The sequence below is a fragment of the Rhinoderma darwinii genome, chromosome 4 (assembly GCF_050947455.1).
Source record: "Rhinoderma darwinii isolate aRhiDar2 chromosome 4, aRhiDar2.hap1, whole genome shotgun sequence".
Taxonomy (NCBI): Eukaryota; Metazoa; Chordata; class Amphibia; order Anura; family Rhinodermatidae; genus Rhinoderma; species Rhinoderma darwinii.
In genome coordinates this window covers 66,890,363-66,915,081 of record NC_134690.1, presented here as the reverse complement: position 1 = coordinate 66,915,081, position 24,719 = coordinate 66,890,363, and the positions used below count along the sequence as shown (strand labels likewise).

The window sequence follows — 24,719 nt, the reverse complement described above, 5'->3', positions numbered from 1 at the left end:
CTCACTCATGCAAGTTGCATGAGCGAGAATTCCTCTTTGTGCCCTGAGTGACGGCTCTACCGACCAATCAGGATACAGCAAGAACTATCACTCATTGCAAAGGGGATAGTCTGGCATCGTTCTATGAGAAAAGCCAAGGAGCACTTGCACATCAAGTGCAAGCTCAGTGGCACGGAAAATGAAACATTGATTTCTCAGTCATACAACTTGCATGACCGAGAGAAAGGTATAGTAACAATGCCCTCCCCTATATAGCGCTGTCAGCAGTTTTGAGGTCTCAAAACTGCTGATACATTCCGTTAAGTCGATGTATCTTCACTAATGTAAAATAAATTACCTTAATGGTATGTGATTACTGAGGAACATCTCAGCTACGTTTATCAGCTCAGCAGTAGACTCCTGCTCTGGGTCAATGAAAAGAACCTGGAGAGAAACACAAGTATAACCAGAGATGACTGCTAAAATAAACGTTATCAAAGGAAGTTTCCATAACACTTATCCACTATAATGGTGATTATACATCCTCAGCTAAAACAGCCCCGGGAAAGGGGCCCCTAAGGCACCTCCAGTGTTTGGACCCCCAACAGATCAGACATTTATAGCGAATCAATATGCCATACATATATCGGGAGCAAAGAATACAATAGTTCAAAAACTCAAACAACATATGTTGCAATTTTGCCCAACTTGAGCTATTGAGATCAGTGAAGTAGACTTGAAAGGGACTGTAAAAAGCTGAAGGCCAGTGGGGCACAACGCTCACAGGAGTGCCAGGGCCCTTTCTGTTCCAGTTGCCAGTGGAGATCACAGCCCACAGACCCCCACGGATACAAATAAGTTACGTTTTTGAATTAATTTTTTTAAGTGATTTTTAATAAGATTAATCCTAGTGTGTAATTATAATTCACCTCTTAGGCTGGGTCTTCACGCTGCGGTTTTGGTGTTTTTTTGGCAGCAATCACCGTGCAATTGCGGCAATTGCCACCGTTTTTGCGGAATCACAGTTAGATCGTAGCATTTTGCCGTAATTGCAGCAAAAAAAAAAAAACACACCAAGACTGCTACGTGAAGACCCTGCTTTATAGTTTAACATTTGTCTAATAAGCCATAGCTGATACAGATTAAATTTGCTTACAAAGTTGTGGAAGTTCTTGCGTATCTGTCGAATTACTCCAGGGAAGGTAGGTCGGAGCAGCTCTTGAACATTGTATGGCCAGGAGTTGTACCTGCTATCCAGCTCCAGGTTGTTCACCCACTGCAATGCAAGCAGAAATACAGAATGTATGGCTGAATGTGAGGGGAGAAAAACCTACAGATGTTACAAGCACTTTGGCTGCATGGTTAACACACAATGTGTGGATAAAACAAAATCACTTGACACTAAGCAACTAGTATAGAATCAACATATTTACACTATTCCATCAGATTTTACCACCTTGAAGGCTATGGACACAACTTTCAAAATAATCTTCATCAAAAATGTCCTACTACTTTGCTGCTGTAGAGTCTGTGTAACTACTGCGCCTAGCTGATTGTCCTGCTGCTTCTGACATTATTCACACATCACTACCCCTGTCTCTGTCAGCCTTCTCCGATCGCCCTCCTCCCTTCTCTCATTGTTAGCGATAGCAGCAAGGAGAGGGAGAAGGTTGTACATGGAGGATCAAATTGTGAACATGGGGAAAGAATCCATATCTTCAGGGAGGGCAGATTACACAGGATGTCAGCATGAGAGTGAAGATAGGGAGGAAAGCACATGGCAAAGACAGATCATACAGCTAGTGTATAAGTGTAGAGAGGAGAGCATCCAGGGCGGACAGTGCAGAGGGAGGGGGAGAGATCGCACACTCCCCAGCATCAGGGTCTATCAGCACAAAGGGGAAAAAATTCCTCATGGGCTGTGGAAGGAGAAAGCAGTACAGGAATACAGCTGTGCTGATACATGCTAGTGAAGGCAGCTGCGTCCTGGACACACAGACCTCACATCCAATATATATTACTGGGAGGAACACGTCTACATAAGTAAACTCTCAAATTAGGAGCAAGTTGCAAACTACATATCAGGGGGTCTGTAATTGAAGGAAGGAATTGCAACTTAGTGCAACTTTTTTTTTACTCCAGACCACGAACATGTGTAAAAAAAAAATTCCCATGTCAAAGGTGTCCACAGCCTTTAAAAGCACATGTACATTACACATAAACCAGTGTCTTATGTTTCTTAGTAAACTGAATTATATTAAAGAACATAAAGACTATTCTGCAGTTTTATATTTAAATGTTATTGTATACCTGACAAGTACCTGTTGGTACAACTTTGAAAAAAACTTGATATTATCTTTTAGAAATTCCACCATACAAATACTGAAGTTGATTCAATGTGCAGATATTATACACTTTGTAATTCATATAGTTCATTTGAAAATGGAAAATAAGCATTAAAATGTCCAACCTCCCCTCCCCACTGCGCGGTTTACCCCCTTCACAGATAATGCTCGAAGATACAGAACCTGTGGACCTGTATGTAAGGAGTAGAAATCTAAAATTATAATAACACTTAGCAACCCCTCATTTTGTCTGCAATGCTGTATACACATTGTCAGAGGCAGAAGACGTAGCTTTATTAGTGACGAGGCTCCGGCTTTCACATACAGAAAAGCAGCTACTCTGTCTGACAGCGCATCCATATATCCAGACATTGCACTGCTAGACATAGAGATCTGTGAAGGGTACTAAATAGAGGTAGTGTATAGATAATAGTAGTAAACAGAGGTAGTGTAAAGGTAATAGTAGTAAACAGAGGTAGTGTATAGATAATAGTAGTAAACAGAGGTTGTGTATAGATAAATGTAGTAAACAGAGGTAGTGTAAAGGTAATAGTAGTAAACAGAGGTAGTGTAAAGATAATAGTAGTAAACAGAGGTAGTGTAAAGGTAATAGTAGTAAACAGAGGTAGTGTATAGATAATAGTAGTAAACAGAGGTAGTGTAAAGGTAATAGTAGTAAACAGAGGTAGTGTAAAGATAATAGTAGTAAACATCGGTAGTGTAAAGATAATAGTAGTAAACATCGGTAGTGTAAAGATAATAGTAGTAAACATCGGTAGTGTAAAGATAATAGTAGTAAACAGAGGTAGTGTAAAGATAATAGTAGTAAACAGAGGTAGTGTAAAGATAATAGTAGTAAACAGAGGTAGTGTAAAGATAATAGTAGTAAACAGAGGTAGTGTAAAGATAATAGTAGTAAACAGAGGTAGTGTAAAGATAATAGTAAACAGAGGTAGTGTAAAGATAATAGTAGTAAACAGAGGTAGTGTAAAGATAATAGTAGTAAACAGAGGTAGTGTAAAGGTAATAGTAGTAAACAGAGGTAGTGTAAAGATAATAGTAGTAAACAGAGGTAGTGTAAAGATAATAGTAGTAAACAGAGGTAGTGTAAAGGAAATAGTAGTAAACAGAGGTAGTGTAAAGATAATAGTAGTAAACAGAGGTAGTGTAAAGGTAATAGTAGTAAACAGAGGTAGTGTAAAGATAATAGTAGTAAACAGAGGTAGTGTAAAGGTAATAGTAGTAAACAGAGGTAGTGTAAAGGTAATAGTAGTAAACAGAGGTAGTGTAAAGATAATAGTAGTAAACAGAGGTAGTGTACAGATAATAGTAGTAAACAGAGGTAGTGTAAAGATAATAGTAGTAAACAGAGGTAGTGTAAAGCGAATAGTAGTAAACAGAGGTAGTGTAAAGATAATAGTAGTAAACAGAGGTAGTGTAAAGATAATAGTAGTAAACAGAGGTAGTGTAACGGTAATAGTAGTAAACAGAGGTAGTGTAAAGGTAATAGTAGTAAACAGAGGTAGTGTAAAGATAATAGTAGTAAACAGAGGTAGTGTAAAGGTAATAGTAGTAAACAGAGGTAGTGTAAAGGTAATAGTAATAAACAGAGGTAGTGTAAAGATAATAGTAGTAAACAGAGGTAGTGTAAAGGTAATAGTAGTAAACAGAGGTAGTGTAAAGGTAATAGTAGTAAACAGAGGTAGTGTAAAGATAATAGTAGTAAACAGAGGTAGTGTACAGATAATAGTAGTAAACAGAGGTAGTGTAAAGATAATAGTAGTAAACAGAGGTAGTGTAAAGCTAATAGTAGTAAACAGAGGTAGTGTAAAGATAATAGTAGTAAACAGAGGTAGTGTAAAGATAATAGTAGTAAACAGAGGTAGTGTAAAGCGAATAGTAGTAAACAGAGGTAGTGTAAAGATAATAGTAGTAAACAGAGGTAGTGTAAAGATAATAGTAGTAAACAGAGGTAGTGTAACGGTAATAGTAGTAAACAGAGGTAGTGTAAAGGTAATAGTAGTAAACAGAGGTAGTGTAAAGATAATAGTAGTAAACAGAGGTAGTGTAAAGGTAATAGTAGTAAACAGAGGTAGTGTAAAGGTAATAGTAATAAACAGAGGTAGTGTAAAGATAATAGTAGTAAACAGAGGTAGTGTAAAGGTAATAGTAGTAAACAGAGGTAGTGTAAAGGTAATAGTAGTAAACAGAGGTAGTGTAAAGATAATAGTAGTAAACAGAGGTAGTGTACAGATAATAGTAGTAAACAGAGGTAGTGTAAAGATAATAGTAGTAAACAGAGGTAGTGTAAAGCTAATAGTAGTAAACAGAGGTAGTGTAAAGATAATAGTAGTAAACAGAGGTAGTGTAAAGATAATAGTAGTAAACAGAGGTAGTGTAACGGTAATAGTAGTAAACAGAGGTAGTGTAAAGGTAATAGTAGTAAACAGAGGTAGTGTAAAGATAATAGTAGTAAACAGAGGTAGTGTAAAGATAATAGTAGTAAACAGAGGTAGTGTACAGATAATAGTAGTAAACAGAGGTAGTGTAACGGTAATAGTAGTAAACAGAGGTAGTGTAAAGGTAATAGTAGTAAACAGAGGTAGTGTAAAGGTAATAGTAGTAAACAGAGGTAGTGTAAAGATAATAGTAGTAAACAGAGGTAGTGTAAAGATAATAGTAGTAAACAGAGGTAGTGTAACGGTAATAGTAGTAAACAGAGGTAGTGTAAAGGTAATAGTAGTAAACAGAGGTAGTGTAAAGGTAATAGTAGTAAACAGAGGTAGTGTAAAGATAATAGTAGTAAACAGAGGTAGTGTAAAGATAATAGTAGTAAACAGAGGTAGTGTAACGGTAATAGTAGTAAACAGAGGTAGTGTAAAGATAATTGTAGTAAATAGAGGTCGTGTAAAGATAATAATAGTAAACAGAGGTAGTGTAAAGATAATAGTAGTAAACAGAGGTAGTGTAAAGATAATAGTAGTAAACAGAGGTAGTGTAAAGATAATAGTAGTAAACAGAGGTAGTGTAAAGATAATAGTAGTAAACAGAGGTAGTGTAAAGATAATAGTAGTAAACAGAGGTAGTGTAACGGTAATAGTAGTAAACAGAGGTAGTGTAAAGATAATTGTAGTAAATAGAGGTAGTGTAAAGATAATAATAGTAAACAGAGGTAGTGTAAAGATAATAGTAGTAAACAGAGGTAGTGTAAAGATAATAGTAGTAAACAGAGGTAGTGTAAAGATAATAGTAGTAAACAGAGGTAGTGTAAAGATAATAGCAGTAAATAGAGGTAGTGTAAAGATAATAATAGTAAACAAAGGTAGTGTATAGATAATAGTAGTAAACAGAGGTAGTGTAAAGATAATAGTAGTAAACAGAGGTAGTGTAAAGGTAATAGTAGTAAACAGAGGTAGTGTAAAGATAATAGTAGTAAACAGAGGTAGTGTAAAGATAATAGTAGTAAACAGAGGTAGTGTAAAGATAATAGCAGTAAATAGAGGTAGTGTAAAGATAATAGCAGTAAATAGAGGTAGTGTAAAGATAATAATAGTAAACAAAGGTAGTGTAAAGGTAATAGTAGTAAATAGAGGTAGTGTAAAGATAATAGTAGTAAACAGAGGTAGTGTAAAGGTAATAGTAGTAAACAGAGGTAGTGTAAAGGCAATAGTAGTAAACAGAGGTAGTGTAACGGTAATAGTAGTAAACAGAGGTAGTGTAACGGTAATAGTAGTAAACAGAGGTAGTGTAAAGGTAATAGTAGTAAACAGAGGTAGTGTAACGGTAATAGTAGTAAACAGAGGTAGTGTAAAGATAATAGTAGTAAACAGAGGTAGTGTAAAGATAATAGTAGTAAACAGAGGTAGTGTAAAGATAATAGTAGTAAACAGAGGTAGTGTAAAGGTAATAGTAGTAAATAGAGGTAGTGTAAAGATAATAGTAGTAAACAGAGGTAGTGTAAAGGTAATAGTAGTAAACAGAGGTAGTGTATAGATAATAGTAGTAAACAGAGGTAGTGTAAAGATAATAGTAGTAAACAGAGGTAGTGTAAAGATAATAGTAGTAAATAGAGGTAGTGTAAAGATAATAGTAGTAAACAGAGGTAGTGTAAAGATAATAGTAGTAAACAGAGGTAGTGTAAAGATAATAGTAGTAAACAGAGGTAGTGTAAAGATAATAGTAGTAAACAGAGGTAGTGTAAAGATAATAGTAGTAAACAGAGGTAGTGTAACGGTAATAGTAGTAAACAGAGGTAGTGTAACGGTAATAGTAGTAAACAGAGGTAGTGTAAAGATAATAGTAGTAAACAGAGGTAGTGTAACGGTAATAGTAGTAAACAGAGGTAGTGTAACGGTAATAGTAGTAAACAGAGGTAGTGTAAAGATAATAGTAGTAAACAGAGGTAGTGTAAAGATAATAGTAGTAAACAGAGGTAGTGTAAAGATAATAGTAGTAAACAGAGGTAGTGTAAAGATAATAGTAGTAAACAGAGGTAGTATAAAGGTAATAGTAGTAAACAGAGGTAGTGTATAGATAATAGTAGTAAACATAGGTAGTGTAAAGGTAATAGTAGTAAACAGAGGTAGTGTAAAGATAATAGTAGTAAACAGAGGTAGTGTAAAGGTAATAGTAGTAAACAGAGGTAGTGTATAGATAATAGTAGTAAACAGAGGTAGTGTAAAGGTAATAGTAGTAAACAGAGGTAGTGTAAAGATAATAGTAGTAAACAGAGGTAGTGTAAAGATAATAGTAGTAAACAGAGGTAGTGTAAAGGTAATAGTAGTAAACAGAGGTAGTGTAAAGATAATAGTAGTAAACAGAGGTAGTGTAAAGGTAGGGAATGAAGCTGCTGAACAAATTCAGCAAGATTTACAGAGGAACAGCAAAAAAGCATGAGAGGTGGCCAGTGCATTGTTGGGGTTTTATAGGACGTCAGTTACCGAGATAGCAGGACCGCGAATATCTACAGCGTAGTCGGAGTTAGAAGGCTGGATATTGAGCTTGAGAACATCATGGAGGGCCGAGCCTTCAATACCCAAGCGGTGGAGACCCTCCATCACCCGAGCCTCATTACGCAAAACATCAAACAAGCTGCAATAAAAAAAAGAAGCAAGAAATCGTGAGGTGCACATGGTATTTATCAGATTGTGAGATATAACACACGTAGATGAGAATGCAGGAAACCGTCTCTTTGGAACATCTTGTAGATGCCGCATCATTGAAGGATCTGTCTGAGATTGATGCTTTTTAAATTGGTTAATGAATTATTTAAGACCAAAAAAAAATTAACACCCTCTCCTTGACAGATAATAGAATAGAAAAAAAACAATTCAAAGCGAGTGTTCCTCTGAACACACTCACATTACCTGAAGATATCCTGACTGTCTAGATCAACGTGCAGTCCATTAATAAACAGACCAGAGTCTCCAGGATGCAGACCCAAGGTACCCTTAAAATACTGTGAAATAGAAACAATGTATTAATGACAATGTTAAGATCAAGTGTTAGGGCCTGAACCCACAGCTTCCGTTTCAGTCACCATTGATATCAATGGTGACAGAAACTAAACATTGCTAATGGTTTCCGTTTGTCACCATTCCGGCAGGTTTCGTTTTTCCAACGGAATCAATAGCGGAGTCGACTGCGCTATTGATTCCGGGGTTCCGTCTGAGGTTTCCGTCGGGTGAACCCCGGAACGGAAAGCCAATGCTGATGTGAACAGGCCCTTAAAGCATAAATTGTATAAAATAGAAGTAACAAGGCGTTCAATACAACTATAGTAACTGTATATAAAAAGATGAATATCAAACAGGCCCCATCTAGCTCAGGCAGCTACATCTAGAAACCCAGAATAATGGTGATGGACAGGATTTCTAGTTTAGTATCACATCAGTTTCTGGGAAACAACAGTCTACTTTAGCAGAATTCACACTAGTGGTTTTTGATCAATTTATTTTGTTACACAATTTGCATAATTTAGCAACATAATCATCACTATACAGGACCCCCAAGTCTTGTTGGCACAGGAAAATAGTGAATTTCGATCAGATATCAGTGACTTTAAAAGGGACTGCCTCAGTACATACATTGATGGCGTATCGCTAGGATATGCCATCAATGTCTGATCGGTGTGACCACGCCGATTGCTAGTAAGAAGCTTCAACTGCAGGTTCCATTATTGGGCATTGAATGCAAATGGGCCTGGAAACATATCAATGTCAGGGAGGTGACGCTGTGTTTGTAGGTACTTTCTAACCATAGGAATAGGCTACAATTGAGCCTGAAAGTAAATGTGGTTTTTTTTCCCTTTAAATTTAGACTAATAAACCAAAGTAATAACAATATAAAGAACCCAATTTTACAATCACCTCTAAATGGAAACCTTACCTTTTGATTCTCCTCCACCTCCGTCCGCATTGCAGAGTCCACTACAGTCCTAGTTAATGTCCTATTTACGAAACACAGAATATAAGTAAATTCTTCTTGTAGACAATAAACACAAAAAAATATTTAATATAACAAAGGAGAAAAACCACTATGAAGATATTGTCCTACAATGGTTCGATGACGTCACATTACCTGGCCTTAGTAGGGAAGTTCTGGCTCAGATCTTTCATAACTAGCAGAGCCTCAGAAGAAGGGGCTGCTAGGATCCGAGCAGCAGTCTGGAAACTCAGATCTTAAAAATATTAAGAAATATATTTCGTTATTTATGTACCATGCAGTCAGGGTTCCCTTATGTTGTGGAGCCATTGCATTGAAAGATGGTCAGACCCCGCACCGATCACAAAGGGATAGCATATCCTAGCGATATATGATGGGAATACCCCTTTAACTTAACACTTTCACAATACTTAGTTTCAAGTACCTTGTAACTCCCACACTTTCAATGGTGACATCTCATTAGTGCTTTCCACCAAATGTTTCCTCAGTTCCTTCAGGTGCTCCTGTAGCTCTGGATACAGCTGCCTGCAATGCAAACACTTCTTATACTTCCACATTGAAAGTGAAGCCCAAACGTAAGAGTCCCTTTGCAGAATATATTAGAGAATTAGGAAAAAAATTAGGGGCCTTTGGAAATTTCTTATTAAAAGGAGTCATATCATTGTTTTAGTTGCCAAAATAGGTAGGACAAATACATTTATCAATCAAGTATGAAGCATTACCACTTGTAAGTTCCTATGGCCGCAAAAATCAGGACATTGGACCTTTTCCGGAGCTGCATGGATATTACTGGCCTCTAGTAAGTCAGTTATTAGACATCGTGCAGCTTTGCATAGATGTAGTAAACCAAATGACTAAGGCTGGCCATACACATTACATGTATGGCAGTCGAACCCGGGACAGGTCAATCATCTAATGTGTATAGCACCATCCAGACATCTGCCATCGGTTGAGAGAAGGGTTGGCATGTTGAATTCCCACATGCCCAATCCTTTTGTTTGTTATTAGAGAAGCCGATGTCAGACTCGTCTGTCAGCGTCTTTCTCACGTAGAACACATGCACGTTCGGCCGAACGTGCATGTGTATGGGGGAATCGGGAGGAATAGCTGTCGGACGAACGGACAGCTATGTAAAATGTATGACCGGCTTCACACTTCAGAATGATACAAGGGACACTAATGAACAATTATAGAGCAAGGGAGAAGGCGCCAGCCTCAACCTACGGTGGGAACAGAAGCTCTTGAATGACGGAGATTGTCCCATCATGTCAGATACTAAGCTGGCCAAGCATATACACGGTTCAACATAGAAATGTATTCACCCACATAGAAACGCGCACTCACATACCAGAAAGACTTTACAGCTGATCTCCTTCACCTATTCATATTCTGTCAGTAACCTGCGATGACCTGCTTCCTTTTTAATGCATTGTGCAAAGTCTTCACATACAGAACGGTCACTCCATAATAACATTACTTTATCAATGTGACACTATACTCAGCAAAGTGGCTACCAGTGTTACTCACGAGAGCTGTAGAAGTGCACTCATACATGATAAAATCCTTTCCATCCCGCCAGCTCCACATAGAAGCGCTCATCACATTTCTTATCCCCCCCCCAGAAAGAAGGAGACTTGTACCTGAGCTTTCCAAAGAGAAACCCTTGAACCTCATCCACTGGATCGTTGTCCCCAACCATCGTGGCATTTACATTACCTAGAATGATGATCAGCCACATATTAACTCATATTAGAAGTACTGATGTCCACATATAAATAGAAAAACATTGAATATTAGCTAGAGGAAATGTCTTTTTTTTTTTTACAACTTTTTTTTTTTTAAGATTTCAGGTTCCTCGGGGGAAAAGGTAACCACAGGGAAAATTAGTCCTACACTTTGCACCGTTATGACCAGGAAAAAGCATGACACAGTCCCTGATCATTTTTACAAGCCTACAATGATTTTACACAGGTAAAACTCAAGAGCATAGAGCAGTACTTGATGTCCAAAACAGGGGACTCTGACTAGCCAACCCCTAATATATGGTTCCTAAATCCAGCAAGCTAAAATACATTATGTAATGTATGTGTTTGGGCATACTAAACATTTTTTTAATTAAGGTTTTTTTTTTTTTTTTAAATAGTTTCTTTTAGAGCTGCAGCTTCAATGCATCCACTGTGCATAGAAGCTGCATAACACCAGGGTAAGCCACAATCTAACCCTAAAACCGATCAAATCTTTAATTGATGATCTTAGATTTGATTGGTATTAGGCTTTATTTACATGGCTGTGTTCAGTCTGTGAGATACGGACCATTTGTCGGCCGCATTTCCTGGACCGAACACAGTTCAGGGAGCCGTACTCCTAGCATCATAGTTATGTATGATGCTAGGAGTCCCTGCCTCCCCGTGAGAATACTGTCCCATACTGTAATGATGTTTTCAATACAGGAGGCAGTAACTCACTGCGTTATAGATTAATATAATTCTAGGAAATCGGCTCCCTGAACGGTGTACGGTCTGGGAAATGCGGCCTACATAAGGTCCGTATCTCACAGACAAAACACGGCCATGTGGATAAGGCCTTAGGGTTTTAGCCTTTTTACATGGACTAATGATCAGTTGAATGAACACTTGTAGGAACCCTCAATCCCATCAATCATTGCCCTGTATAAACAGGGCAATGATCAGCTAATGAACGAGCAAAGGCTCATTCATCAGATTAACACATCTTTTACGCGAACCAAGAAATGGTCGCTAGTTGGCAGCAAATCTACATATGTAACAGGTAAATGTGATGCTGACATTATACAAGAGCATGGGGACAAAAGATAACGTTCGTCCCCATACATTACCAATGATTGCTCCTTGTGAATGGAGCAAACCAGCGCCAATCGACGTGCTGTATCGTTGATCGACGCTCGTTTTTGGGGCCAGTATTGGGCCGTGTAAAATTACCTTTACATTGTGTGTCCGAGGCATACAGGAGTCACTGTCAGCTGAGGCATTAGTCCAGCTCACTGACGGATTTGGCTTACAACGGCGTTATGCAGCTTCTATGTATAGTAGATTAGGGATGCACGGTGCATCGAAACTTCGATACTGTTTCGATACTGTGCATCCCTAAACGGTTCGATACCGCTATTTCCTGTATTTCGATACTGAGCTGCGCAGCCGCACAGCTCAGTATAGTAATACATGAATGTATGGGAGCGCGGCTGCGGCTGTGTACTTCAGCCACAGCCCCGCTCCTGAGTCATGATAAGTTCGCGGGGTCAGGATGATGCGATGCGGCCAGCGCTGCACTAATGATCTGCGGCACTGGAGACAGAACATGGCGGGCGCACTCCAAAACACCCCCATGTTCTGTCCTCAGTGCCTGAACCTCCGCTCATTAGTGCAGCGCCGGCCGCACCACCTCATGCTGACCGCGCGCGCACTTCCTGTCAGGAGCGGGGCAATGGCTGTATTACACAGCCGCAGCCCCACTCTATAACGGCGGAGATCAGAGAAACCGCTCATCTCCGCCGTTATTCCCCTGAATGCTGCGATCACAGCGGACTGCAGCATTCAGGAGAAAATGAGCAGGGGGGATGCCCCTGGATCGCGTCACAGGGAATTCCTGTTACGCGATCGAGGGCCATACCATATATGGGCAGACAGCCCAGGGTCTATTGACGGACCCCAGGGCTGTCTTACCATATTTCCTGTTAGGGCATACCCAAGTATGTCCTAACAACTGCCTGTGTGCTATCTGTCCACAGGTTAATGTACTTGCACATATCTGATATATGTCAGTACATTAGAGTTTAAAAATAAAGTAAAAACAAAGTATTGTTAAAATGAAAAAAAAATACACCTTCACCTTTTTTACAATAAACATTAAAATAAGTCTCAATACATAAAATACACACATTCAGTAATGGCGCGCACAACAATGTTTTTGCATCATTTATGATGTGTGCGCTGTAAAAAAATGAAATAAACACGGCTTTCATTCACTTATTAATGTGAGGCGCGAGGTGCGATGAATTTACCCTCCATGTGCCTCACATTAATAGTAATTAACCCCATCATGTACCTCGCACATTAACCCATTATGACTGAGAAACATGATGGGATTAATTACTATTAATGTGAGGCGCGTTCAAAATTCATCACACGTCGCGCCTCACATCAGAAAACGGAAGAATTTTTTTTTATTACTGTTGGCAAAAGTATCGAAATTGGTATCGAAATCGCAATACTAAACGAAGTATCGGTATCGAAGTCCAAATTCTGGTATCGTGACATCCCTATAGTAGATACAGAGAAGCTGCAGCGCTAAAACAAGATATCATTTTTAATAAAACGATATTAGAAAAATGTTTATGCCCAAACACATACAAGAAAAAAAAAAAAATCACCAAATTGTTTTTTATGGCCTTTAACATGGTCATGCCAGGCTTCACGGTTACCTCTCACTTGTGTGTCATCCTTTGCTTTATATTCTGTACTTTTAATGGCCAACTCCACACCATAACCTGAGAGGAATACCTTTTCTGGCCTTGGATTCTAAGGAAACAAAAGGATGACTTGTATGTTACACAACAGCAGCAATGTCCCCTGTCTCCGAAGTCATCAAACGTTTGCATCATCCAATTAAAATGCTCTTTCTTTTCTGCATTTGGATCCTTACCATTGGGCGAAATCAAGTCCAGTGCTAGATTAATGGGATTGTGCTATGGCTATACGTAAAACAGTGGATTTACCTTACTGGGAAGACAACTTACCCGTCTTTTATACTCCATTTTATGAAAATACATACAAATTACTTCCAGTTACAACACACAAGGTAACCACATGAAGCTCATATGATGAGATTGTTAAAATCATATAATAACATTGATTCTTTTTTTACAAGAATCAGCCTTGATTCGTTTTGCTGGATAAAAGGAGTGTATAAAGGTGCATGAACAGAGCACAAATAGATTCTTACCGCGACATAGTGCCGTAGGATATATACAATCTTCCCTGCTCTGGCCTTTTCTGACAGATGTTGGTGCAACCTTGAAAATTCTTTAGTGCCAATTTCCCCGTATAATATCACCACCGGACTTCCAGGAGACGTTCCAGGATAATGGTGATCTCCCTTAAAAAGAAACGGCTTTGGCCTGTCCAAATAACAGTACATAACATGTAAACCATAGGTTACTCTTATTTAGTATTGAGTGCATAACAGAAAATAAATGAAGATGAATATAAAATGAAACCACAAGACCAGATCAAAGCACCAGAATATCCTGCAGGCTCAAAACACTACATATGTAACTGTATTAGCAGCACTCAGCAGCTTCAGTTATGCTGGCCATACACTTCATTGACTCTCCCATAAACATACTTGTTCAGCTAAGTAAAAAAAAAAAGGGTGGAGATAAGCAGCTACCATTTACACCTGATGCCACTTATCTCCTGGGGAAACATAGAATTAGAGGAGTTAAAATCCAACCTATCTGATCCTTGTTTCCCAGACAGGAGATGGTGGGATCACAGTGGCGCTGTCCACACGCACATTAGACCATTGGAGGACCCAATAGAAAATGAAAAAAAATATTTGACCGATGTTTAAAGGCTATGCACTTTTTTTTATTGTTCGTTTGGTTCCTAAATGCAAATTAAGCAATTTTCTGAATAGGTTTCAATAAAAATTTCCCAACCATTTTGTTGCTGTAGTCTGTGTAACTTCTTCACATAGCTAATTGTCCTGAAAATTCTGACATAGATCCAACAGCACACTGCTCCCAGCTGCTGTCAGGTCAGTGGGCCTGCTCTCCGCTTTACCCCTTCCTCCTCTGACAGTAGTAAAGCAGGGGATCGGAGGAGATTATAAACAGCAGGCTGAATTAGAGCATGGATAGGGATGAGAGAACCCACGGCAGAGACTGCAGGGTGAGGGGAGATCCAGCACGTATTACTAGGAGGGACATGCTCACATAAGAAATGGCTGAAATTAGGGGCAGCTTGCAAACTGCATATCAGAAAATAAATGAAAGATTTATCTTCTATAACTACTGATATGTGAGCTGGACTATCCTAGGACTCTGCGATCTCTGTATGATACATACTTTTGTAATTATGTGTCTGTTCACCTAGGAGTTGGCTGTATGTGAATAGTTGCATTTACTTTTCCAAATGTTCACTCATGTTATAAAAGGCATTAAAATACAATTAATTGAAGGGGTTATCCAGTTTTAAAAAATGATGTGCAGATGGTTTACATGCAGGAAGATCAATTATCAATTACTAATGTACTGTCTGTAGCTGAACTGTCTCTGTAAGCCAGTCTTACTTTTAGTCACATGGTCATGTCCTAGTTCTGATCTCCTGTTTGATTGAGGTTTCATATTCTTACCATGTGGTCATCTCCCCTCTCCGAAGAAAACATCACATATCACGTGACCCTTTCCTCCCTGTTGTATTTCACATGCAGGGCAGCAGATCGTGCAGTGTGAGTAGCAGATCTATGTTGTATGTGAAGAAATTATTGCAGTGCTACCTAAAATGGAATTTCCCATAATCATTATTTATCACCTGTCCACAGGATATGCGATGAATATCTGATCGGTGGGGTTTCGACCGCTGGGACCCCCACCGTTCACGAGAACAAGCTTAACTTGCCGTTCCAAGGGAGCCCCATAGGAATGGAGCGGTAGTGCGCATGCTCAACCACTGCTCCTTTCATTTCTATGGGGCTGCTAGGAACGGCAAGGTAAGCCTGTTCTCGTGGTCTGTGGGGGTCTCAGCTGTCGGACCCCCACCAATCAGATATTTATCACCTATCCTGTGAAAACCTATTTAAACCCTGTAATAGAGAGGAATGCAGGCAGCTGTAAATAGAGGCAATGTCTGCGAGAGAAGAGAGGAATCATGGGAACTGTACATTTTTCTAGCAGCAAAACAGCTGTACTGGACAGAGCTGGGTAACATAATGAAAAATAATTACTGGTGACCATTCAGACACATCCAGGTACTTTTCTGTGTTTTTCATAATCTCGGATAACCCCTTTAACAAATGAAGATTGCAGTCCTAAAGCTAGTGTAACTTTATTTTTAACACCAGATAACCACTAACATATGTAAAAAAAAATAAAAAATGGTTCTCATGTAAAAGGTGTTCACGGCCTTTTTAAGAGGCTCTGTCACCACGTTATAAGTGCCCTGTATTGTACATGATGTGATCGGCGCTGTAATGTAGATAACAGCAGTGTTTTTTTATTTTTGAAAAACGATCATTTTTGACGGAATTATGACCTATTTTAGATTTATTCTAATGACTTTATTAATTGGCAACTGGGCGTGTTTTACTTTTTGACCAAGTGGGCGTTGTGGAGAGAAGTGTATGACGCTGACCAATCAGTGACCAATCTGCGTCATACACTTCTCTCCGTTCATTTACACAGCACATAGTGATCTAGCTAGATCATGATGTGCAGTCACTTACTCACATATTAACATTACTGCAGTGTCCTGACAATGAATATACATTACCTCCAGCCAGGACGTGATGTCTATTCAGAATCCTGACACTTCGGTAACGTTTGTGTGAGATTTACAGCACATCAAGCGTAATTTCGTTTTAAATGACAGTTTACAGATTAATCTCGCGAGATCACGCTTGCCTTGCTGTAAATCTCACACAAACATTACCGAATTGTCAGGATTCTAAATAGACATCACGTCCTGGTTGGTAGTGATGTCTATTCACTGTCAGGACACTTGAGTAACGTTATAGTGTGTATATGTGGCAACACATAGCGATGTAGCTATATGGCTATGTGCTGTGTAACTGAATGGAGAGAAGTGTATGACGCTGATTAGTCACTGATTGGTCAGCATCATACACTCCTCTGTACAACGCCCGCTTGGTCAAAAAGTAAAACACGCCCAGTTGTCCATTAAGAAAGTCATTAGCATAAAGCTAAAATAGGTCATAACTCCGTCAAAAATGATCGTTTTTAAAAATAAAAAGCACTGCTGTAATCTACATTACAGCGCCGATCACATCATGTACAAGATGGGGCGCTTATAATGTGGTAACAGCCTCTTTAATGTAGTCTTCAGATTATATCAGACATCCGCTTCAACAGACTTCCTCTGACATAATTACAACATTGATAATCTAAAGGCATTCAGAAGATGATTCACTAACAGAAATCAGATAACAGATATATAGTGTGAAAGTGCACCAACCTGCAAGGAAAACATTAAAACCACAATTATATACATGTACACGATATGGACAAAAATATTGGGACACAGCTCTTAATCATTGAATTCAGGTGTTTCATTCAGTCCCATTGCCACAGGTGTATAAAATCCAGCACCTAGTCATGACGTCGCTTTTACAAACATCTGTGAAAGAATGGGTCGTTCTAAAGAGCTCACTGAATTCCAGCGTGGTCGCGTAATTGGATGTCACCATTGCAACAAGTCAGTTCGGGAAATTTCTTCCCTCCTAGATATTCTACGATCAACTGTGAGTTGTATTATTGCAAAGTGGAAGCGTTTAGGAACCACAGCAACTCAATCACAAAGTGGGAGACCGCGTACAGTTAGAGCGGGATCACCGAGTGCTGAGGTGCATAGTGGATAAAAGTCGCCAACGCTCTGCTGACTCAATAACTGCAGAGCTCCAAACCTGCTCTGGCATTAACATCAGCACAAAAACTGTGCGCCGGGAGATTCATGGCATGGCCGAGTAGCTGCATGCCAGCCATACATCACCAAGCACAATGCCAAGCGTCGGATGGAGTTGTGGAAACGTGTTCTGTGGAGTGATGAATCACACTTCTCTATCTGACAGTCTGGTGGATGAGTCAGGTTTTGGCGAATGCCAGGAGAACGTTACCTGCCTGACTGCATTGTGGCAACTGTAAAGTTTGGTGAAGGAGGGATAATGCTATGGGGTTGTTTTAGCTCCAGTTTAGGAATCTTAATGCTTCAGAATACCAAGACATTTTGGACAATTGTATACTTCCAACTTAGTGGGAACAGTCTGAGGTTCGGCCCTTTTCTGTACCGCAGAAGAAATGCCTCCCGATCTGACCCCCTTAGACTTTTATCTTTGGGGTCATCTGAAGGCAATTGTCTATGCTGTGAAGATACGAGATGTGCAGCAACTGAATCTACGGATACTGGAAGCCTGTGCTAGCATTTCTTCTGCGGTGTTGCTATCAGTGTGTGAAGAGTGGGAGAAGAGGGTTGCATTGACAATCCAACACAATGGGCAGCACTTTGAACACATTTTATAAGTGGTCAGAAGCTTGTAAATAACTCATGAAAGAATAAAGTAACGTTAAAACCAAGCACACCATTCTTTTTCTTGTGAAATTCTCGATAAGTTTGATGTGTCACATGTCCCTCTTCCCATTGAAAAAACTAAAGTTGGATACAAAATGGCCAACTTCAAAATGGCCGCCATGGTCAACACCCAGCTTGAAAAGTTTCCCCCCCCTCTCATATACTAATGTGCCACAAACAGGAAGTTAATATCACCAACCATTCCCATTTTATTTAGGTGTATCCATATAAATGGCCCACCCTGTATATTATATCTGCATTTGAACTGTATTTTAAATGGTAGATGCATACTGTAATGCTTTTTGACCGCGACATGTGAACCAAGCCTACGTGTTTATTAGGTTTTGTACAGCGTCACAGAATATGATGGTGCTACATAAATAATAGAATAATAGAACAGTATATATCCCTTAGATAAGAAACCGATCATCATATTGCACTTTCTTCTAACCTGATTTCAAACACAACCTAATAGAAAGCCCAAGGACTGTCAGTCTTAAACAATTCTACGAATCACCATTAAAGGGGTCGCCCCCTCAGGACAAAACTGTCCTTATGCTTTATTATGGCACATGGACATCACAGAGGGAAGTCCAATTTCTGTGTGAAGATCTGTTGCAAAAAGCAGTTTTAAATCTGGAGGAATCAGCATGCCTATATATTGCATGGTTGCCCATTCATTTCAATGGGTGGCACGTAAAACTACTTTTCCCCTGCAGTTAAAGCATTTTCTAAATACAGCCCCTCCGATGTTCATCTGATTGTCTTGGGTCTGGCTGCTAAAACCCGCAGCAATAAGCTGTGTTTGCCTCCTTTAATGCCACTAAGATTTTCAGCACCAGCCACAAAGCAACTCTATTTGAACTTATGTTGTACCTTTCCAGAGCTCCACTGAGAAGTGCCGGTAACTTGTCAAGATCACAAGTCTTCTCCCCGTGAACCACTAGAAAAGCTTTACAGCCTTCAGGAGGCGACTCATCTGCTGCGATCTGAAATCAAAGTTATCAATTATTATAGACATGTACTTGCAACAAATTTCAGAGGCAGTGCAGAATGGCCATTCTATTGTTCTCAAAACCTAACAAATAATAATATTCTTAATAAGAAACACAATGTGTAAGTAACAACATTAAGCATCTATGTATGGAAGGCCTGGGTTCTAACCTGCTGGAACGTCTGGACGGTGGCTGAGTGAGAGCGAAGAGACAGGGCAAACTGCAACAGATTCTGCTGGACAGGAGAAAGGAGCCGAGCAGCACTTTTCATGAATAGATTGTAGTTGGCGGAATCAGAACCTAAAATATAAGAATAAAGTATAAACATATGTGTACGTGACATTACTGCAGTATACGGTATATCTGGGAATCACTTTTGGTAGGGCTGATGTGTTTTCAATCAAAAGAGGCAGAATCATAAGACATCATTAGAAGTTCACTGCATGCAGAAGCGACTATTAGGTTAACACGTGGCGTTGTTCTAGGGTTTCCACTGAGCGTTTTTGCTTTTTTGTGTGCGTGTAACAATCTGTGGTGGAAACCAGTGGTATCATTCCCTTGAAAAGCTTGTCTCATGAAAACAACCCCTTTCCATATGCTCTGTTAGGGCATATGGACGTTATAGAGGGCGACTCCCTGTACGGGACGCCCTCTATAAGCCAGGGCAGGGGACCACTCACAAAATACAGCTCTAACTCTGGTGCACACAGTCCTTCCAGGTGGCCATTCATTTGAATGAAGGGGAACATCTGGTCGGATGCGGCTTCCCCTGGAAATAATAGTGAATACCAGGCCGACTTCTGATTGAAAAGGGGTTGTCTTCATTCGACTCCTTTAAGAAAATTAGTCAATTAAAAACAAAATAAAAACAGCCGAGCTCGCTGTGTTATGTCGTTTCTGAAATTCCCATAGAAGAGAATGGCAGTTCCGAAAAAAGCGTAGCACATTAAGCTCGGCTGTTTCTGTAATCCCGATCACCTCTCCATAGTTTTCCTCCTGGATGCAAGGGCCAACGTCCACCTTGTCAGGCAGAATGGGGTCCAGGGAATCCAGTTCTGCGGATAGGTGCGGGTTCCAGAAGTGTGATCTGCATCTATCAGACAGAATAGCCCTTTCACCTATGAGACCCAGACTGATCCTGAGAACAGGGGTGGCCATTGCTCCATTTGGGTTGGGGGAGTTGGCTGCGTGAGTGCATGGTCGCTTTCCATTAAATCCATGCGAGAAACAAAAACTCTTGAATGAGCAAGTATGGCTTTTTTTCCACAATCCCCACAGAATATTATAAAGAGTAACTATGCATGAATGGCCACCTTTAGTCCAGGAATGGGGACCGAGGACCCCTGTTCACAGGATCAGTGTGGGCCCAAGTTGTCAGACTCTTACTGATCGGACTCCTATGTCTCTGTCCATAATTTACTGTCAATTCTCTATGACCCGAGTAACAGCGGAGTATTATGAATGTCTATAGTCTCTGTCTAATTGCAATAAAAGGTGTTGGATGACTTGTAGATGAGAACTCAGGGCAACGAGAGAGAATCTGAAATTCCCTGCCCATCTTTCTAGCACCGGACTGATCCTGCTGCCAGGAGTAAATAATCAATGGGACTTGCTGATTATGCAATTTCCTACATAAATTTCCTACAATCCACAATTGACCTTTATTTTCAAATTTTTCCAAAATGTTATGTCAGGGTCGCTAACTTTAGACACAGACAAATGTCATACTAGTGGAAAAAAAACCAAATCTTATTTCCCATATATAGAGCTTGGTATTACAACCTTGATCATCTACTTGTTGGTTTTTATCCACAAACGTCCAAAACGTATCCGATCCATCTTCAGCCAGAAATTCACTATGAAGAAAAACACAGGTCTGTAAGGGATAGGAATAGAAAGACATTCAAATGTACTCACGTTTTGTTTCAATTCAATGGATTATTTGATTATAATGGAAGTGTTCTAGAAAGTCTATATACAAGTGTGACTCTACACTGTGAAATGTCTCATCAGAAACAACCCCTTTTAGAATGCGGCCCCTGGGCCGATCAGTCCCGCTCCCAGCGTTCACCGGAGCCAGTAAGGCCTTTCTCTCTGCAGCAGACACTGAAGGGCAGATGTAGCATTACATGGCAGCTCTTCAGATAAATGAGAATTTTATTTTGAACTTGGTCTTTTTTTTTTGTCTTTCTCGCTTACAGGTAAATATATTTCTAAGGCTGGATTCACACAGAGTTTGGAATTTTGAGGCAGATTTTGCTCTGCCTACACGCCGATTTTCGCTGCGTTATTCGTCTGCGGCCATTGAGCCGCAGGCAAAGAACGCCACGAAATACGCTTTCTCTGCCTCCCACTGATGTCAATGGGAGGTCAGAGACATAAACGCCCGAAGATAGGGCATGACGCTTTTTTTCCCGCGGTTTCCGCTTCAAAAAACGTGTCAAAAAACTTAGTGTGAACTGACCCTTAGGGTATGTTCACATTGAGATTTTTGCAGGCAGAAAATTCTGCCTCAAAGTTCCGTTTGGAATTTTGAGGCAGATTTTGATCTGCCTGCACGCCGTTTGCCATGTTTTTCGAGGTGTTTTTCGCCCGCGCCCATTGAGCGCCACGAGTAAAAACGCAGAGAAATCCGCTTTCTCTGCCTCCCATTAATGTCAATGGGAGGTCAGAGACATAAACGCCCAAAGATAGGGCATCTCGCTTCTTTTTCCCGTCATAAAACTCTGTGTGAACTGACCCTAAAGACGGCCATAGATGTAAAATAGCTGTTGGATGAGCTATATTCACCCAAGTCCCCCATAAAAATGCATATTTAGTTTAGATGAGTGCATAGTATTTCAATAGGGACAGACAGATTAGTCAATACCAGATTATATAGGGCGACTTATCCCGCAAGAAACAAAAATCTTGTAAGACTTTTGTTTAATATAAAGGGAATTGACAGGGGACAGTCAGGGTGTTCCCATAGACATTAGATTTTCAGTGAATCTCCTGAGAACAGTCTGTCCAGCCTTAGGCAGCACCTTCCTCTACAGTCATATGATAATAGTGCAAAAGCTGCCGAGATCCTTCCCAATCTCAGGGGTGAGAAGCCGATATGTTTCTACAAGGCTAGTCATTAATAATAACGGACATCCATGTAATCCACGCAATACGAGAAATGGCTTTCCAAGCTGGACACAGTCCTGGGCATTGATCTTCTTTACAAAAACGTGCTCTAAAGTGGCATTTGAATAGTACTCCGAAGTGGGCAACCTCTTTAAAAAGGCTGTCACCAGACATAATCTGATCGGCGCTGTAATGTAGATATCAACAGTGGTTTTTATTTTATAAAACGATCATTTTTGAGCAAGTTATGAGCAATTTTAGATTTATGATAATTAGTTTCTTAATAGACAACTGGGCGTGTTTTTACTTTTTACCAACTGGGCTTTGTACAGAGGAATGTATGACACCGACCAATCAGCAACCAATCACCGACCAATCAGTGACCAATCAGCGTCATACACTTCTCATTGTTCCAGCCGAGCTTCTTCCACTGCACAATCACACTGTAACAATGGGCTGGAACAATGAGAAGTGTATGACAATGATTGGTCACTGATTGGTCAGCGTCATACACTTCTCTTTACAACGCCCAGTTGGTAAAAAGTAGGTCCAGTAGCCTGAGGAACCCTGACAATATAACACTGCATAATATATAATAGGCCTACTTTTTAAACAATTTATGCTAATCCAATAGTAAACCTGATAAAGATCAACTTTGGAATTTCATTCCTGTTAAAATGTAGTCGTTTTATCCATGCAAATTCTGTGTGAAGTTACTGCCACTTGGTGTCTCCCTTCCTGTAATCTGCTGTTCACCCCCTGATGTTAAGCAAAATCCTCTTTAGTTACAACGCAGAGGGGAGGACTGCAGGAAGTGAGAGTGTGTCTCTTCACAGCCTGAGGGGACGGGGAGAAGGGAGTGAAAGACACAGACACAGGAGGGAGAAAAAGCAGAGACACAGACACTGCTCCCCATAGAAGTCTATGGAGAGGAAGGAGCAGTAGGAGGGAGCAGGAGATGAGAGAGAGACATATATGCTGCCCATAGAAGTCTATGGAGAGGGGAGGCGGGAGTATGAGAAGGAAGCAGGGAGCGAGTAGAGACAGAGGCTGCTGGTAAGAATTCTATTGAGATAATGACAGTAGTTGACTCACAGCTACAGTGCTCATTACTGCTGTATAATCTCCTCCATACTGCTGCCGCTTCTATATATGTGATAGATAGAGATAGGAGTGCAGGATTCTCCTCTTCTATGTGTACTGTGTATAAAAGACATGATAGCAGTTAGGCTCCGCCCACTAGCGCAGAGACAACTGAGAATTAGGGATAGAGCCTGCAGAGGGGAAAACTGCTAAATAATGCAGAATACAGGTCATATAATGGCCAGAAATAGTGTTCTACCTCATGTACACACATATGACAGATTATTCTGAAAATCTCCTGAAAAGTTAAGTACACTTCAAGTGTGTAATGCCTAACTTATAAATCTAACTCCTCTACATCTAGGACCTATACCGCCATGTTTTATCACAGGCCCATACAAGGAAAATCTCCCGGCTTGGAACCGTACCAAGCCTGTGTTTTATTAAGTGAAATGTTTGGTGATATTTTTATACCATGATGCAAGTTCTAGCATTCACCGTTGTGAAATAGTAAATGACACATATTTATGATATGGTATGGAGGAGGGGAAGGAGCAGAGAATGCTGCCCATGGTTACACACAAAGGATTTAGAAGACTTCGTATGACTTGGCTCTCAGAGGAAAGACGTTTCAGACCAGGAAACAGAACAAGAATAAACACACCAGAAGCTGCGGAGGAGCCAAATCTTAGGCTTGATGCGTCTTAATTACCCAAAGACCTTCTCAGTACACAGCCTGCGGCAATGCCAGGTTTGTTTTGCACCGTGTGCACCTACATTGCTGACAAGTGGTTTTCTCCTTTAAAGTGAGAATATTTTTTTAATTTTCACATCTATTCGGCATAATGATGAGAACTATAAAGACGTCATTGTTCTATGCCGACCCTCTTTCAGCTCTTACCTGGCTTCCAGTAGCAGGGACGTAGAAAGCCACTTTGTGGTGAGGGACATTGTCACGGCCTTTGAATCTGCATTCACAAAGGAGAAACAAAGGCACGCAACCAAGACAAGGGACATTGCCTCCATATTCCTGCAGGAGAGGACAAAGGAGGATTACTAAAAGCACCAGACACATATATGCAGTGGAAATGGATATCAAAATGTGAAACTTTCCTTTTTAGAATTCTACTTTTTGTAAAATGACTACATTGATTTATTGCTGTTCATACAGATCTGTACATCCATATACATATTATATACAGCCTGATGGGACGACCCAGCATGGAGAGTATGGAAACATACAATACATAAAGGTGTTTTCCGAGCTTAAACAGGCTCTGTCACCAGATTTTGCAACCCCTATCTGCTATTGCAGCAGATAGGCGCTGCAATGTAGATTACAGTAACGTTTTTATTTTTAAAAAACGAGCATTTTTGGCCAAGTTATGACCATTTTCGTATTTATGCAAATGAGGCTTGCAAAA

At 40.0% G+C, this 24,719-nt stretch overlaps 1 protein-coding gene across 5 annotated transcripts in view; it reads right to left on the bottom strand.

Moving 5' to 3' along the window:
- UGGT1 (UDP-glucose glycoprotein glucosyltransferase 1) overlaps positions 1–24,719 on the bottom strand; it is an 83,328-nt gene that overhangs the window by 39,094 nt on the left and 19,515 nt on the right. For all 5 annotated transcript variants that reach the window (XM_075861166.1, XM_075861163.1, XM_075861168.1 and 2 more), the window contains 14 exons: positions 24,197–24,325; positions 20,884–20,957; positions 19,271–19,401; positions 18,983–19,095; positions 13,746–13,920; positions 13,225–13,321; positions 10,409–10,484; positions 9,193–9,293; positions 8,904–9,003; positions 8,712–8,772; positions 7,691–7,782; positions 7,265–7,415; positions 1,136–1,255; positions 338–423 (listed from right to left, as the gene is read on the bottom strand). In XM_075861166.1, coding sequence (XP_075717281.1) covers positions 338–423; positions 1,136–1,255; positions 7,265–7,415; positions 7,691–7,782; positions 8,712–8,772; positions 8,904–9,003; positions 9,193–9,293; positions 10,409–10,484; positions 13,225–13,321; positions 13,746–13,920; positions 18,983–19,095; positions 19,271–19,401; positions 20,884–20,957; positions 24,197–24,321 — 1,502 coding nt within the window. In that variant the 5' untranslated portion in view covers positions 24,322–24,325. The remainder of the gene's footprint in view (positions 1–337; positions 424–1,135; positions 1,256–7,264; positions 7,416–7,690; positions 7,783–8,711; positions 8,773–8,903; positions 9,004–9,192; positions 9,294–10,408; positions 10,485–13,224; positions 13,322–13,745; positions 13,921–18,982; positions 19,096–19,270; positions 19,402–20,883; positions 20,958–24,196; positions 24,326–24,719) is intronic.